General features: G+C 38.0%; 2 protein-coding genes across 3 annotated transcripts in view; both read right to left on the bottom strand.

Annotated features, from left to right (window-relative positions):
* The window catches only part of LOC127942673 (duodenase-1), a 91505-nt gene that overhangs the window by 50140 nt on the left and 23366 nt on the right, over nt 1–17999 (bottom strand). The gene's annotated exons all lie outside the window — the stretch shown is intronic.
* Nucleotides 8000–9186, bottom strand: LOC127942678 (duodenase-1-like). Its single transcript, XM_052538552.1, has 5 exons — nt 9129–9186; nt 8896–9046; nt 8659–8797; nt 8275–8529; nt 8000–8172 (listed from the first exon to the last, which is right to left on the bottom strand). The coding sequence occupies exons 1-5, from the start codon at nt 9184–9186 to the stop codon at nt 8014–8016; spliced, it is 762 nt and encodes a 253-aa protein (XP_052394512.1). The 3' UTR covers nt 8000–8013.

Here is a 17999-nt window from a genome sequence, read left to right as displayed (position 1 = left end):
ATGACAATGAGTTCACTGTACTAAAATTGCCCCCACAGTCACCAGATCTCAACCCAATTAAGCATCTTTGGGATGTGGTGGAACGGGAGCTTCATGTCCTGGATGTGCATCCCACAAATGTCCATTAACTGCAAGATGCTAACCTATCAATATGGGCCAACATTTCTAAACAAGGTGTTCCTAATAATCCTTTAGGTGAGTATATATTTTTATATATATATATATATATATATATATATATATATATATATATATATATATATATATATATACACACACACACACACACACACACACACACACACACACACACACACACACACATATATATTAGGTGTGTAACGATATCACCAACCGAACCGAAAGATACACTACCCACGAAACGAATCGCGGAACTCTCGTGGCGTACCGAGGTACTCTTACGCCTCCTGCTGCCCATTGTTGAAGTTGATGTCACTTATCTCTTACTAACTAATCTATTAATTTAATAAATGTTATTTCCATACATTTGATTAAATTGTATTGGTAACGACTAACAAGACCTTTTTAAATGCTGTTCTAAATATTATATTCCAAAGTTACTGTTTTCCAAGTGCATGTCATGTCTCGTGACTTGGGAGTGAGCATCACACTCGGTTACTACCAGGGGGGAAGGGTTTCATATTTTGAAGCAACCCTGGGCGCCGCCATTGGCTAGCGGACCCCCACCTGCTGTTAGCATTCCATTGACTCCCATTCATTTTGGCGTCACTTTGACAGCTAATAACTTTACATCTGAAGCGTTTAAAGACTCCATTTGTCCATTAATTATTTCTAAAGAAACACAAAAATGTATAAAAGGCTCCATTACCTAGTATCTTACGTTATGGCCCCGTGGAAGCAGTTTTTTGTAAAAATAGGCTAACGATTGCATCATAACCTGCGACTCTTTGTTGCACAGTAGATAAATTACCATATGGACAGGAGGAGAAGCTCGCAGGCAATCTTTTACTGTCTATGAGGCTATCGGGGGGATGTGGAGGCATGAAGTCAAGGGAGATACTTAATCAAAATGCTCCTGTTCACGCTTGCCTTCTCTGCAAGATTCAGTGGGTGATTCCGATTTCTCTATTACACAGCTATTAGAAGGCTTACAATTGTCAGACAGGTTGTTAACGTGACATCTACATCATCAAGCTCAGTTTGAGTCTGCGCAGTATGCCCGACCCTCAGGAAGTGTGTGCTTCTAATTGATTCCCCTTGTCTTGGTTGAATCCAATGGGGTCGCTGTGTCCATTTCTTTTAAGGTCTATGGTTACTACTTAATGCGCAGGATGGCTGCTCCTGAGATTGCAGATCCCACGGACACATTTAAGTCTCTTGTGTGGGAACATGTTGGTTTTCTAGTGGAGTACAGGAATGGAATTTGTGTCGTAAACAAAGCACACACAATCTTTCGTAACTGTTCCTCAAAACTTACTTATACGACAGGAAACACATCTAATATGCAAGCGCATCTCCGGAGACATCACCCCAACATTGATATGGCACACGTAAGAAGCCTCAAAAACAGGCATAGGCACTAGGTGTTTTCATGGCACCAGATATGCAGCCGTTTTCCGTTGTTGATAATGATGGATATCATTCATAACGCATACAAAAATGAACCGACACTCAGTGAAAACATGTCTAATAATATGAGGTTCCATTTGTGCCAAAATTATGTCGACATGTTGTCTGTCTATGCTATGTGTCGTCTCAACTTTCTCCTGTCATCTGTCATTGTCGTTTGACTGTGTCATCTTGCTTGTCAATGCTGCATGTGGCATGACTGTGTTTTTCTCATTCTGTCGTTACTATGCGTCGTTCCCCTCTGTCGTTACTATGTGTCATCTTCCATGTCAGGCACATAGCCAGTAATGGGCCAGGGTGGCACTGGCCCGCCCACATTACTCACTGCCCCGCCCATGCAAGTTTAATTAAAATTAATTTGTAGTTCATTTTTATCATTCTAATTTAAGAAAATATATTAATATAAACCTGATTTATTGTTGACTGGTGTGTGTGTTTAATTTGTTTTCTGAATAAAATGGAATTGTTGAAGCAAGTTGTAGAAAACCTCCCTCCGGAATGTAGGTTGATATGTTACTAGGGCAACAGGAAGATTCTGAGCTGCGGGCTCTGGCGGCCTTTAGCCAGTGTAATAACATAGCCATAATAATGGCTAAACCATAGACTGTATGGGCTAAACCCGTTTCTATAATGTTTTATAAAAAAAAAAAAAAAGAGTTGAGGATGAAGACACGCCACTGCCTTCATCTGTCGAGTCCACCCAGCCCAGTTCTTCAGATTCGAGTCGATTAACGCATGTACGTGTTATGAGTAATTTTCTCCTGATAAACCCGTAAAGAATTTAAATTACACTTTCAGTTTTGATCGTACAGATAAGAGCAATACATCAATCGAATCTGTAAAGGGTTTCCTTTTTTTGTATACAGACATAATAACAACAAAACTTTGTGCACTTATAAAATAAAGATAACAAACAAGGTGTGCTGTTTGAAGCCTTTGTCTGCGCTGATCTTCATTTAAAAACACGTCATTAAAATGAACTGCTACTCAGTGAATACTCAACAAAGAGACACGAGAGATATATCTAGGAAAAACTATAGTATTAAGAAGGTGTGGTATCTCAAAAGCCACCTCAACTCTGACAGATTGGGGAAGGAAGGGGGGGGGACTGATAGTGGTCATGTAATCTTTATTTATTTATAATTTATTATTATTATTATTATTATTGTTATTGTTGTTGTTGTTAAGTTAGTGTTCATAAACGAGTTATGTATGGTCTTTTAAGAATCTCAAGTTAATAATAAAACAATTTACGAAAAATATTTTTAAAGCTTGTGTCATGTGATGCCCCCCTAGTTGTTGTGAATGGTTGGTGACCCTATGCGTCGTTTCATATATACATGACTATCGAAATGCATGTTCTCTTCCCTATTAAACTTAATTTGTGTAACATTTGAATAAAACTGTTAAAATATAATATATCAGACACTGCTTACCTCCTTTTGCTATCAATCAACCATTATATACCACTTCCTCTGAACGGCGTGCGTGTGACGTCACATGGGGTGGGGCAACGCGATACTCCACCTGAGTCCGTTTTGTCTGATGCCTATTGTATGAGACCTGGGCTGCATATGAAAACTTAGGCAGGTGACTCACTGCCTTGCTGTCTAATCAGGTAATGACTTTGCAGGCAGTGTTTTTGCCCAAAGGCACCTCATGAAACGGATTTCGGACAGGCTTCTGAGGCGGAGTAATGGTTTAATGATCTACAGCAAAATATAGAGAGCTTTGGTTATAACTGTAAGGGTCCTGCCCGGTTAAGCACCCATACCTGTTCCAGATTAACGATCTCATCAAGACACCGTATAAAAGAAGTCTCAGTACCTCAGTTCCTGGTCAAGCCTCCAACAGGAATCGACCACACGATCTTGTCTACAACTCACCTTGTCTTCACGAAAACACCAGCAGTAATGTATACTTACATTTGAGAAGTTAACCTGTATGTCTTTTTTCTCCTGTCTCCAGAACGCTCTTGGCACTATCCGTGATCTGAACTCTCCTACGTACCTCGATATCTCCTGAGTGCCCATGTGATTCTTCGACCATTGAGCTTCTACTGCAAAGAGAAGAGACAAGTATTGATATTCACGTATTGTGTGGCTTTGACGTCTCGACACGTAATGAACTCACCTAGCTTTCACAGAAGCGAATTCACCTGGCTTCCACGGACACGAACCCCACAGAACCCGCACTAAGATTACACTTACTTACCTCTCCTGAACCCTTGTCTAAATAAAGACTGTGTTGAATTCACTTACCTCTGTCTCCGTGTACTATCCTGACAATAACTAAGTGGATAGTTGATTACTGCAATATTAACTTCTCGCTAGAAATGACATAAAAAGTAGAAAACATTGTTCAGAAACATACATTTACACACAAACTTACCACCAACCGCAACTTTCTGAAGCCATCTTTATTTTTTGGCTTAACAGTCACAGAATGGAACGCACAGGATTGTGGGATATCAAAGGCAGCGAAGGATACATCTATGATGCCTTCAAAAACCGACCAGATGAAGGCATCTCAGAAGACAGGAAATGAAGCTGACGTTGATTTGGGCATGCCTTGATGTCTTTCTACCTTGGAATGCGTCCTCCGAAGGCAGCATTTTTCAGTTTTTGGATGCAGCCCTGACACCTGATGACATTTTTCCTGAGACCTGAAGCTTTTCAGTCTGAGGGATGACGCCTTTTCATTTAATGACTGAGTGTGGCGAGTGGGGCGGGGCCGAGAGGCGTGGGAACAAGGAGTGAGGCCAGGTGTAGTGATTGGAGATGAGCTGCACCTGCGCCCCACCGCCGGTATCGAGTCCCACGTAGGAGATGGAAGGTTATAAAACTGGAGCGACTATAGTGAAGGACGAGAGAGGACCAGGCCTGGGACATTATTTTATGTTTTGGCTTTTATTTGTGCGCGTCAGTCGCCGTGAGGGGCTGACGCGCTGTTTTGTGTTTATTTTGAATATTAAAATTATGTTTTGATTGTGCGCCGGTTCCCGCCTCCTTCTTCCCGATGAGTATGGAGTATTTAATATTATTACACTGAGGTCTGAGGATGTCCTAAAATGTACACCGTGTCGTCTTCCATGTTGACACATGGTAATGACAGAGGGAAACGACGCATAGCAACGACGCATAGCATAGACATGGAAGACGGCACATAGTAACGACAGAGGGAAACGATGCACAGTAATGACAAAATGAAAAAATGACACAGTCAAACGACAAAGACAGATGACAGGAGTAAATTGAGACGACACATAGCATAGACAGACAGCATGTGGACATACTTTTGGCACAACCTCATATTATAAATACATCTATAGAAAGCTGTAAATGACTACTTAACAAAATAAAACAAATCTAAAACAAAAACTCTCATTATAATAATAATCTGTGAAGATCTTCTCTGCGCGTCTAATGAGGAAATCGCGAGATAGGAAACTTCATCCTTGTGATACAGACTCAGAAAAAAACTAGATTATTAGTAAATAATTCAAATATCTCCATACTATTTACCACTGTCACATTTATGGTAATGACTTTTGCCGGTGCTTTGCGGCAAGCTTGAGCCTATTGCGTGTATTTGAACGCCGAACTGTTCAGCTGGGCTGCTACTGGAGTACACTAAACACTGTCAAGTCGCTCTCCACAGTCACAGTAGCGCGGTCTCGCGTTGTTTCCACCAGCGTGGCAATTTTGTTTCATCACTTATTAATGGATGTCTAAAATGTAAAAGTAAGGAGAAGTCTAAAACAGGCTTTAGGCCTGGCCCGCATCTGAGCAGTTAAATGTGGCATCCAGAAGTGATGATCCTCCAGCAAAAAAAGGTATCTCTGAATTGTTTGGAAAGGTATTTCCAGTGGAGTCAGGCACTGCTGCACACTGTAATGATTATCATATCAAACGTCTCCATATCAAATGATGAAAGATACTTATATATATATTTTACTTATAATATATTTAATTTTAGTTTACTCAGGTATGCTGACTGCACTGAAAATGTGAAGCCAAAGTTAATAAAGAAAAAGACAAGTTATTTTTGTTGTTATAATTAAAGGGGGGATGAAATGCTATTTCATGCATACTGAGTTTTTTACACTGTTAAAGAGTTGGATTCCCATGCTAAACATGGACAAAGTTTCAAAAATTAAGTTGTACGTTTGAAGGAGTATTTTTGTTCCCAAAAGTCACAAAAGAAGTGTGTTTTTGGTTGCCAGGGCAAGACAACCCTGCACAGATTAAAAAAAAAAAAAAAAAAAAAAAAACAGCATTAAGGGACCAGTGGATGGAGTTTATTTTTACAGAGCATCAACGAAGTTGTGCAATTGTTTTTGTTTGTTCCCTGCATTTCTTCAGCCTCGGGTTCTGATTCTGGGTCATAAATAAACGGCTGAATCTGACTGTTAGGCATGGTTTGTTTTGGATGATGGTTTTTTTTCCACACGGTAATGTCACAACTTCCAAACGTTCTCAACGCAAAAGCCTACTGGCGCTCATGATTCTTTAGCTCCGCCCAGACGTCACGCCTCCAGCCGGTCGTGTTTTTCCGGGAAAAATCGGTACAGACTATCTTTCTCTTATGAATATAATAAAACTAAAGACTTTTTGGAGTTATGAAGGATGCAGTACTACTCTATAGGTACTCAAGATTAAAGATATTGAGTGAAAACAACCATTTCACCCCCCCTTTAAGTTAAGTGAATCTATTGTTCCTTAGGAGTGCTGGTAAAATGACATGAACCCTGCCACCACAGCAAAACGACCGAACCGAACCGTGGCTCCAAAATCGTAAACTAAACCGAACCATACCATTGGTGTATCGTTACACCCCCAATATATATGTGTGTAGTGAGGATCAACACTCAAACCCAAAAATGCAATAAGAAAACCCACTATAGAACTTAAATCAAGAACAATTTAACTCTCATTTACAAATGCAGGAGGTTTCAAAGTCTTTTTAGAGGGAGGGAGCCAAAACATCAAATGTAACCTATCTACCTGATAAAAAAGGGAAACTAACTAACTATCTTCTAATTAGCTACCAAAAAAAAAAAATTGTTTACTAACTCCCTCGCTAACATAAACAGGAGAAATCAAGTCCAGAAAGTCCAGTCCCACCAATAACTCCATCCCATATTAGCAATACAAATTATGTAAAGAACTTAATTAAAGGAGCATTAATTTATGAATTTACAAACAGAAAACAGGATATGTTATTGTAGAGGTGGCAGGAGGACTAACACAATCTCACCAAAGAGAACCCAATCAACAAAGTATAGTTCATGAACAACAAATGAGCCCTTCTAGGGGAGGAAGTGACACAGTCACACTGTTCAGTGGGGGAAATGCTGCTGTAATTTCTGCTGTTCCCTCTTATCCTCTGATCAGAGTTAACCAGTCATTGGTGACAGATGGAGGCCATTATCTATTACTCACAAGTACAGGAAGTGAGAGAGAGAGGACAAAAACAAATATGTTCTAGGATGTTCTGGGAAATGGTGACGGAATGTCAAATTGTGACAAAAAAAAAAAAAAAACATCAAATGTGCAACCGTCTTTCAATATTTCACTATATCCTTCCCTGAGCTTAGACAAGTTGATATGTACCTCTTCCATCTCAAGAGTGTGCACTTAATCGCTGTAGTGCGTGGCGCCACTATCCTAGTGTTTAGCTTAGCACCATTCTTTCCTTAGGAACCCAACAGGGATGACTATAGAAGCTACCAAACACTTCCATGTTTCCCTATTTAAATATGGTTACATGAGTAAGTATGGCGACACAAAATAAAACGTGGCGATTTTCTAAACGAATTAAAAATTATGACTATAATGTATGGCGGAAGAGCACTTCGCAGCACTTTGACCCACTTCGCAGCACGTGCCGAAATATCATCACTCCTTAATAATCACCACGTTTTATTTTGTGTCACCCTACTTACTCATGTAACTACTTATGTAACTGTCTTTAAATAGGGAAAACATTGAAGTGTTTGGTGACTTCTAAATTAATCCCTGTTTGGATTCTAATTACATAAATGGTACCAAGTTAAACTCTAGCATAATGGTGCTGCTCTACAGCGATTGAGTGCACACTCTGAGACGGGAGAGGTACGTATCAACTCATCTAAGTTCAGGGAAGAACAGTGGAATATGGAAAAACGGTGGCATTTTCCTTTAAGGTGAAACTTGATAGCAGCAATATGAGGATGAACAATAGTGTTATATTAACTGATCGTGTGATGCATTCATCCAATCAATTACACTGACACTGACACTGACAACCCCCCCCCCCCCATGAAATATTGAGTGTGACAATGAAGACACTTCATGTTTTATGATTGCGAAGTGATAATTTTATTGAAAGATGTCATGAAGAAAAATTCAAGAACATAACTCACTTCACATTTCTAATTGTGCTGTTAATCCATTTAATATATGGTGAAATCTTAAGATACACATTAGGTTTCTCAGGTGAATTGCAGAGTAATTCATTTCCAAAAACTGTGACACCAATTGCTGTGTGTCCACAAACCAAAGGACCTCCAGAATCAAACTGTCAAGATAAAAGAGAAATAGTCAATGACATACATTGTATCAGTTGAAACTCAGTTCATAAATTCATGTAAGAAGTGTGTGAATCATCTTTTGTACGTACACGGCAGGATCCACCATAGCCATATGTGCACATCATCTGTTTGTCTGAGAACACATTTCCCCACCTCTTGTAACATTCACTTTCATTCATTATAGTCACGTTTGCCTCCATTAGACAATGGCTCTTTGGGCCTTCAATCTTCAGTTGTCCCCAGCCCGCAACACTACAGAGAGTGTTTGCCTTAACATCTTCTCCGTTCTTTGGTAATGAAATCGATTTAACATAGTTGTTGTTAATGTTGACTTTTTCCTGTAACTGTAATTCAAAAACAACCATTATTAACAAAACATATTTAATTTAATTATCTTTTATAAGCCTGAACTGCAGTTGAGTAAACTGCCATTTGTGAAGTTGAGAACAACTAAATGTATCACAGGTTGTTACCTTCAAAAGCATGATGTCATTGAAATTAAAATCAACACTATAGCTTTTATGTTGGATGTAGGACTCCACTCCAATATGATCTGAATTCTTACTTTCCCTTAAGTCATGAGCACCAACCACAACTGTCAGATTCTCATTTCTGTTGAAAGAGAAAGTCATGATGCTCAGTTTTATCATACAATGCACTGCAGTTACGAAGCCAGCCAAAATGATTGTAACTAGACAAAAACCCCTCACCTTTTCCAACAATGTGCAGCAGTCAAGACCCACTGATCAGAAATGAGGGATCCACCACAGATGTGTTCCCCATAGAATTGAATAGAAACCATGTAAGGTCTGGAGTGGGGTTTTGTTTCATTGCCGTTCACTATACCCACATTCACATGAGCTGAGAGAGAGAGATATAAATTTACGTGATCTTATCCAAAACATACCATTCATAATTAATGCTTTTTTATAATGAGTCTCACCAGTGAGGGTCAGGTGTGGCAGCAGAGAGGCCAGCAGGAGCAGAGAGATGATGGTCATCATGAACACAATCAGTGAGCTCTCTCTGGCAAAACACTGTATAAATATAGTTTGAAGGTGGGCGGAGACAATGGGGTTTCACCTACAGGTAGATCGTGTTTTTCTTGCAAAATGAGCAAAACAGTGATGAAAACATATCGTTCCTGTTAATACTTCTGGTCCTACCTTCAGTGAAAAGATAATCAAGATGATAAAAATTTAAGCATGCATGCATGCAATTTTTGCTCTTTAATAATTTACAGTTCATAATACATCTGCAGTTTGTATCCTACAAAAGCACAGTCTTTCCTAAAAGGCCAAGATCTGTTTTGATGCAGGATGTTCAATCTGATGAGGACAGATTTTTCTCTCCTACTTCTTATGCCATGGAGTCATGATGACAAATAAACACTGAGCAATAAGTAAACTTAATCAGTTCATATTATAAAAAAGTTATACTGTACAGCTTTCTAAAATTCAAGATTTTTTTGTATTATTTTATTTATTTCAAAGACTTTTGCAGCATATCTCAGCAAAATAAATATGTCAAACAGGATATAAATGACAAATTCCAATTTTTTATGAGATTACCTTTCATAAAAAGCTAAATCTTTCTCATGCTCTCCCCTCAGTGCTCGCACATGTACCCATAGACTCTTTCACAGAAATCACCGCTTTCCATGCTATTTCTTCAATAAAATAGTTTTGCAACTGAAAAATGGCATTCCATTTCTCAGAAAAGGACCAGATATCGTAGATCAATAGATGAGCAGTTTACCTATCATTCTGTGGGATCTTTTGAAGGGCTGAATATCACCCCAACCAATCATTAAAATTCCCCCAGAGAACTGCTGCATTTCTCTAGTCTTATTAGCTTTTAGTCTTGAAAAGCATAGGCTCACAAACACACAAAGGGGTTGGAAGCGGGGAGGAAATGTGAGTTTAAACACTGTGAAAATGTTAGAATTCACATTAGTTGACTACATCTTTACATCTATTTGAATGTACTTCGCCAGGTCTTCTTTGTGCTGTTACACAGACCAAAACAGAGATCAACATTCTGGAATGCATATTTTCGAAGAAGAATAACTGACTGTAGTATTGTTTTTCAGAAAGAAAAAAAAAAAGTATTTTAACTTAGCATGTTTTTTAACCCATTTGTGCCCAAATGTTTCTGGTTTCATGCATATGCATGCTAATATGTGAATATGTTCTGCATCTAATTTCCCCAGGTTTTGTTATTTTTATTTATTTATATTTATTTATTTATTTGTTTATTTTTTTTCTATCTTATTTGAATGTGTGGCAACTATAATTGCCAGTGGGCAAATATGTTCACCCCTTCAGTGTCAAATTTGAATAGGAGGAGACCATTTGGCATCTAACTTAAAATAACTGCTATCAATAGATCAATCTTTATTCATAAACAAAAAAAATATCATGCATAAATGTAAAAACAAACATTTGATGCAAACCCCTCCAAAAGGCTGCATCTATCTTATAATCTCTTAAAATTGAAAACACAAAAAATCCATTAGTCTTAAAGTGGTAGAACATAGAGCAGAATAAAGTTTAGCAATTAATTTGCCCCAACAGGGTAATGAAAAAAATACATATAAATAAATAGAATTAAGAAAATATTACATCTGTATAATAAAAATGTATATCTGAAAGAAAATTATGCATTTAATTGTTTGTTTACCAACATTCAGCAAACCACAGTCATATTTGAGCTCAACAGAAGAAAGAAACCTATAGGTTTGCAACTTGAAGGTTTGTTGAACTTTACATCACTTAAGCAGTGAAGGTACAAGTAGTTTTATAAATGTTCATAAACATATTTGCATGCTAAGAAATTGGTCGATCCGCTTTGTCTCTCCAGGAGTGTTGTTGCCTCACTGGACAAAGACTGAATGAAGTCTGAACAAAGATGATCTCGTTCCTTGCAGACTGGAGGCTCAGAACTTGGTCATATCTGTTGCTGCCTCAAAGCTAAAAACGTACAGGTAGGTCTTGATATCTGTTATTGCCTCTTCCTTCATGAGCCCGAGGCTCAGAATATTGGTGATCTGTTGCAGTCCTTTCCTTCACAGAACTCAGACCGGAGGTTGATCTGTTAGTGTCTCCTGGATGTATTAGAGACTCAGAACCGAGGTTGATCGTCTCACCCTTGCAGGCCGGAGACTCAGAACTTGCTCTGTTATTGTATTTTCCCTAACAAGAATCAGAACTAAGAGTTTCCTTTGGGAATGTGCCTTTATCCCTTTCCAATGGGGAGGAGATTGCAGTCTGGCAGTTCTCCATTCCCAGGCTGTGAACATGATGTGGCCTGCCCATCTTTCCTCCTGTGGAACTTATTTGCATAGTCTAAACACACATTCAGAAAAGTGTCACTAAAGTTTTGCCAGTGTATTTCTCAATTACCAAACCAAAACCATAATACATTTGGCAATATTACGCACACATTAAATCCAATCATGATGGGAAAAGATTAAACTGTCATAAATACATCTTTTGGTCCATTAACCTGATAACTGTCAGTCATTTTCTTGAATGTGCATGATACACACCTAAATTTTTATATTTCATGTCTGAAAACATTCTGTAACATGATTTTGATGTTCCATTTACATGGTAATGCAATGTCTGATTTTAAAATGGGTTTTGAAGGATGAATTTTGAGATTTTATGTTTTCAAGTGATATATAACTTCTGATGATTTCTAAAATGTGATAGAGAAAAAGGCAACGAGGAAGTCTTATTTTTAAACAAAGGTCAAAACTCCTTTTGTAATGTAGATTTCTGAGGGTGCACTCTTGTCATAAATTACTATTACTTTTCCTACATAATTTTTAACAAAAAATATTGGTATAATATATATTTGGGAGTCTTAGACCTTTCCAACGATATATAGTTTGTCAAGATTAGATTAAATTTGATTCTAATATAGTATAGTCAACGTAGGCGTCCCGTATACGGGACGGGGTGACATTTAACAGGTTAACAGATGAGTTTGCATAAGATGTTGCACTAAATGTCGCTGTCACTGAGATTACTAATTTCTCTGAATAAGTATAAGATGTTTATCGTAGTTTGCATCAGTTTAAAGTTTGAGAACATATTTATGAATGGATTTGGATGAAACTCTTTGATCCCTCTTTGTTTTAACCACTGCTACTAAGTATGTCCAGAAGTCCTACAGAATTACTATGGCGGTCACAGTTCAAAACCTGAGGAATCAGTCTGTTGGTGGGTGAAGGGCTGAAATTGCATTATGACCAATATCTTTATCTGATGGCGTTGGACAGTTTGCTTATGTTAGTCCACCGAGATCCAATCAAAATGTAGCAAACCTTTTTGCCCCTTTGCCCTGTTCAGCTGAGGTGCCCATCTTACCAACCAAATATATCTAATATAGATAACACCAAATTTGCTATTGTTGGCACACTTTGTAGAACATAATACATATTTAAATGACACACACAGAGAGAGAGAGAGAGAGAGAGAGAGAGAGAGAGAGAGAGAGAGAGAGAGCGAGAGAGAGAGAGAAGGGAGGTGGCTAAAGGCAGTTCAACATTGCAAACATGAATACAAAGATCCAGCAAGCCAGCAGGTAAATCATAATATAGTATACTTAGCAGTTTGTCACACTTTAATTATTGTACTTAAGTATATTTCCTATTATAATCACCTGCCTTGATACTAGTAATCTACAACACATCATATTTTTTTAAACCATATTAATAGTAGGCCTATAAATAGTTAATAATATAGTATAAATGTTCTAAATGAGTTGTTTATTAGTATATAATATAGATTTATGCTGTAAACTATTAAATTAAATGTCTAATACTTATAGGGGATAGAGGGGTAAGATTAGCCACTTTTTACTAATGTGGTCCCCAAGATAAGGGGAAATGACGCAGAAGTACAAAGAAAGTATCTATCCTATCCAAATGAAGTATCATTTTTATTTTATTTTTATATAAGAAAACATCTAGAAATGTGGCTTTATATATATTAGCTTTATGTAGCTCAGTTTGCCCCAGTGTTAATTTCGTTGACGAAGACTATGACGAAAAATATTCGTCAACTAACCTTTTTCACGGACGAAAACTAAATAAAAACTAAATAAAAAGTCAGATATGATGACGAAAAACGTGACGAAATATAATTGACACTTTAGTCAACGAATAAAAATTAGACGAAAATATATGGGAGGGACGAATGGAGAAGAGATCCAATCAGAGCGAATCTTTGAGGGTAGGTTGATCTATGCAGAAGCAGCCGAGCCATTTTAAAAAGTCGCGGCAAATGCAAGCGCAACAGCTAAACAAACGCAGCAGCAGTTACACAGAAAAGAGAACAAAGATGAGTTTGCAGAAATTCGCATAGTTTCGAGGACGTTTTCATAACAGTTAAGTTGTTTACACAGGGAACTACACTGCGACCTTTTGAAATGCCATTTGGACCCAAATTTTTATGGGGTCGTAAATGTATCACTGATTATTTTTGTACCTACTTATGTGTAATGCTATGTTTTAATATGAGCATTTATTAAAACAGAAATGTGTATTTTAAGAATACTTTTTATAACGTGCTCCGAGCATTCAACGCATCAAGTTGGCTTCAGCCCCGCGATGCAGGAACGCTGAACTGAGCAGATGGTTACGCGCAACACTGAACCGAGATCTCCTTCAGGACATTTGCGTCCTCCTGCACCTGAACGAACAAATACAAATCGCATTTTAAATAAACATAAGAAAAAGAGCGAAAAGTGAAAAAGCTCAATTCAGCAGCGCGGTGTTCTGGTGTTCAGGGAGCAAGCAGAGACGCGTCTCAAAGTCTTCTTGCTTTTGTACCGACAACAAATACATACTAAATATGTCGAAATACCCGTCTTGGAAAGTGTGTTCGAAAAAGTCTGTAGTTATGTCTTCAGTGAAAGTAAAGAGTTGGAAAGAACTCGGATGCGTATCTTTATAATGGATGCATTTGTCTCTTAAAGTGACCGCGCCTAATTTACTAGCTCTGCTGTCAGTGTCTTTAATGTATGAAAATGAAAGTAAATCACTCACTGCTCTTGATTTAATTACTTTGTAGTTTTAACAAGAATTTATCCAAAGTCAATCCAAAAATCAGATAGAATAGATTATATTGTTTTACTAGTGACTAAAAAATAAAAATAATAGGGACCTGACCATGTTTTGCTTAATTGTTTCTTTCTTTAATTGCTAATGCAACCTTTTCACACCACAGACTGAACCAAATTAAGCATTGCATCCGACATTATCAAGATGAATTTGTTGTTCTGACACAGTTTAATCCTGAGTTATTGTCATATTTTATTACCAATTTCTAAACTACAGGCAAATAAACTGTGATATTGTAAGAAACGTTGAAGGTGTCTGAATACATTTTGGTTTGATTGTGTATTTTATTTTACAGTGAAGACTATGCAGTGCTATTTTAAATGAACAAAAACAAACTTAAAAAAAATGTAAACTTTGTGTAAATAGCACAAATAAAGAAATTGAATGAACAAACAATACAAATATAATATATGTGGTTGTCTATTTCAATAATACTGTACTTCATCTTGAAAGAATGTCATATGCATTGCATATCATTCAGGACGAATGCATATCTTTTTCAGAGAGCATGTATATTTTTCATTGAGAGCAGGCCTTATGTTTATTTTATAAATACCATTATATAACAGACTGATGGAAACATTTAGTCAAGTCAACTAAGTTGACTTTGTTCTACTAAAAAAAAAACTAGACTAAGACTTAAGACTAGACTAAGACTAAAACTCTTATGATATTTAGTCGACTAAAACTAGACTAAGACTAAAACATTTCAGATGACTAAAATGTGACTAAAACTAAATGGTGTGTTATTCAAAAGACTAAGACTAAGACTAAATCCGAATTCGCTGTCAAAATTAACACTGGTTTGCCCGGGGTTTGGGGTAAGTTGACCCAAGTGTAGTTAGTGGGTAAGATGCACCATCTGTGTGTAAAATGACCATCTGACCAAATCTGTTCCAAACCCATGTGATAAAATTAAAAACTACTTAAAAATATCCTTTTACAGACAGTCACATTTATTTTTTAAAGATAACGTTAACAACATAAAACCAACCAAATGAAGTTTAAATTTCAATATTTAATTGTTTGCATCTCTGAAACAATATGTTGAACACCAGTTGTAGCCTTCCTAAAAACAGACTAAAAAGAGAGTTTATATATATATATATATTTTTTTTAGTTTTCATAGCAATATCTGGCAGCACTGCCAGAACTTAAACTGATGGTAATCAAAAGAGCCCACAGACATGCTATTGCTGTCAGATATCCTGTTAGATACCACATTCGTTAAGCAAATGCAAATGCAAATGCAAAAAAAAAAAACTCTTCATGATATTATCTGTAAGATAGGTTAATAACACTATCAAAAAAGTAGCATATAACACTAGTGCAGAGATCTGTAGAACAAGAATGTTCCATCTATGCTATTTCATATTGTAGTAAAATTGTAGTAAGAGCCCTAGACAAAATTAGTATCTGCATAGCAATGGTTATTTATGAAAACTATAACAGTAATAGGCCTATGTATTGCTGAATTAAACAAGCGATAACATTATATACCCCTAACCTAAAGTAATGGTGCAATGTGATATTATTTAACAATGCTCAGTCCTACAAAACAGAGAAAACATCTTTCACAAACATCTACATATCTGTCTCTTTTAAAGTGTTTAGTGTATATAATGAGTGGGGTTATTATAGCACAATTCCCACCCAGACCACACTAATTTTCAACCCTGGATACTGCCTTGGTGCCTTCCATTCCCCCAATGTGTTTCTCCTTTTCACAGTCTGGCAGAAATTATGCATGGTTCCAAAATACATGGTCACATGACATTAAATGCTGTTTTATAACAAAGTTCGGGAGGAACAGTCGCAGTTCATTAACCTGATTAACACAAGTGGAGACCAATCAGTAATCAACTCATGACAAGGTATAAATGACAGCAGAACCTATCTCTGTTCATTGACCGTTTTCAGCATCCCTCCTCCACCCCATTTCTCCTCACTTATAGATCCATCTACTCTTACCACAACCGGGGGGAGTACTCTGGGTTCGGGCCACTTCCCGAGCTCGGAGCCCTCCACCCGGACAGCACGCCAAATACGCATAAACTTACGGTATTAATATACGTAGATGTGAACTCGTGAAAAGAGTACAGTTGCCAAGGTGCAGGGGGTGGGTCAACTTACCCCACTCTCCCCTACCTCCATTGAAGATGAGACAGAAGCAGGCTCTGAGAGTGAGGGAGAGCCCACTCTTATCAAAATATTTACAATAAAGTCTGAAATTATTACAGAGTGGGCTATCTTCTTTTTAATTGTATATTTGAAACAACTGGATAATTTGTATTAATAAGCACCCACCTTCTTGTGCCCTCTTTTTTGGTTTGAGCCACTGCCTCTCAACATGTCTGTGCATGGCCCTGGTGGTCAGAGAGGGGCCCCACCATAAACTGGGCCCTGGAATGTGCTGTCCACTACACCTGAAAGAAAATTAGGCTTTTTTTTAGGCCCATAGTATATAAAAGTGGAATCACAACACATGGAGGGGCATAGTCCAACACAGGGGCTGACCGATAGGGGATGCATGCAAGTGCTGGACATCAACAATGCTGGAGGAACCCAGGGTTTGAACTGAGGAACTCACCTGAGGGGAATAGCGCACGAATCCAGTCCATGGAGTGGAATGGCGCAGCAAGCAGATTGACACTGAGCAGGTCATTTTTCTGAAGGGATAAGTCCCTGGGAGAACACAGGCTCTACATGGAGATTATAAAATCTTGCAAATGTGTTAGGTGTCGTCCAGACTGCAGCTCTACAGATGTCTGTTAGCAAGGCACCATGCGCCAGCACCCAGGAGGAGGCTACACTCCTAGTTAAGTGAGCTCTCACCCCGTATTGAGCCTGATAAGTCAGGAAAATAGCATCCGCTATCCAGTGGGATAAACTCTGCTTGGGGACAGCCTTTCCCTTCTGCTGGATTCCATGACAGACAAAGAGCTGGTCTGAGGTCCTTAAGCACTGAGTTCTGTTTACGTAGATGTGGAGTGCACATACTGGACAGAGCAGTGCCAGGACTGGGTCTGCCTCCTCTGGGGGCAGCACTTGCAAGTTCACCACCTGATCAATAAAAGGAGTGGTGGGAACTTTGGGCACATATCCAGGCCAGGTTCTCAAGATAATGTGAGAGTTGGCTGGCCCGAATTCCAGGCACACTTAATCAAATGAAAATGCCTGTAGGTCCCTGACCCTCTTAATTGAAGCCAAAGCCATCAGGAGCACAGTACTACTGTTTTTATATAAACAGGTAAATCATTTATTAAGGTAATTCTGTAATTCTGTCTTACTTATGATGTTTATAATAGAGAACAAAGTTATGTTGTGATGTTCTAACATTACCCTAAAAAAATGCTTCAAAGAAAAGGGGAAATGTTGTGTCTGCAGAGGCAATGTGTAACCACTAGATGGCAATGAAGAAAGGAGAAAGAGGAGAGTAGTAAAGGAGATGAAAAAGATACACACTCATGTCTGTGCTTGCTTCTTGATTGAATTAGAACACTTTCAAACATCACACACACACACAAACAAACAATGTGCCTTTTCATTTTGCTCCATTACCAAAGGAATTTTAAAGGGTTCATATGATGCTGCTAAAATTAACATTTTGTGTATTTGGTGTGATGATATGTGTTTATGTGGTTTAAGGTTCAAAAAACATTATTTGTCACATACATTATT

This window comes from Carassius gibelio, chromosome A22 (assembly GCF_023724105.1).
Source record: "Carassius gibelio isolate Cgi1373 ecotype wild population from Czech Republic chromosome A22, carGib1.2-hapl.c, whole genome shotgun sequence".
Taxonomy (NCBI): Eukaryota; Metazoa; Chordata; class Actinopteri; order Cypriniformes; family Cyprinidae; genus Carassius; species Carassius gibelio.
Note: the sequence above shows the minus strand (reverse complement) of the source record. Positions and strands in the feature narration are given on the sequence as shown.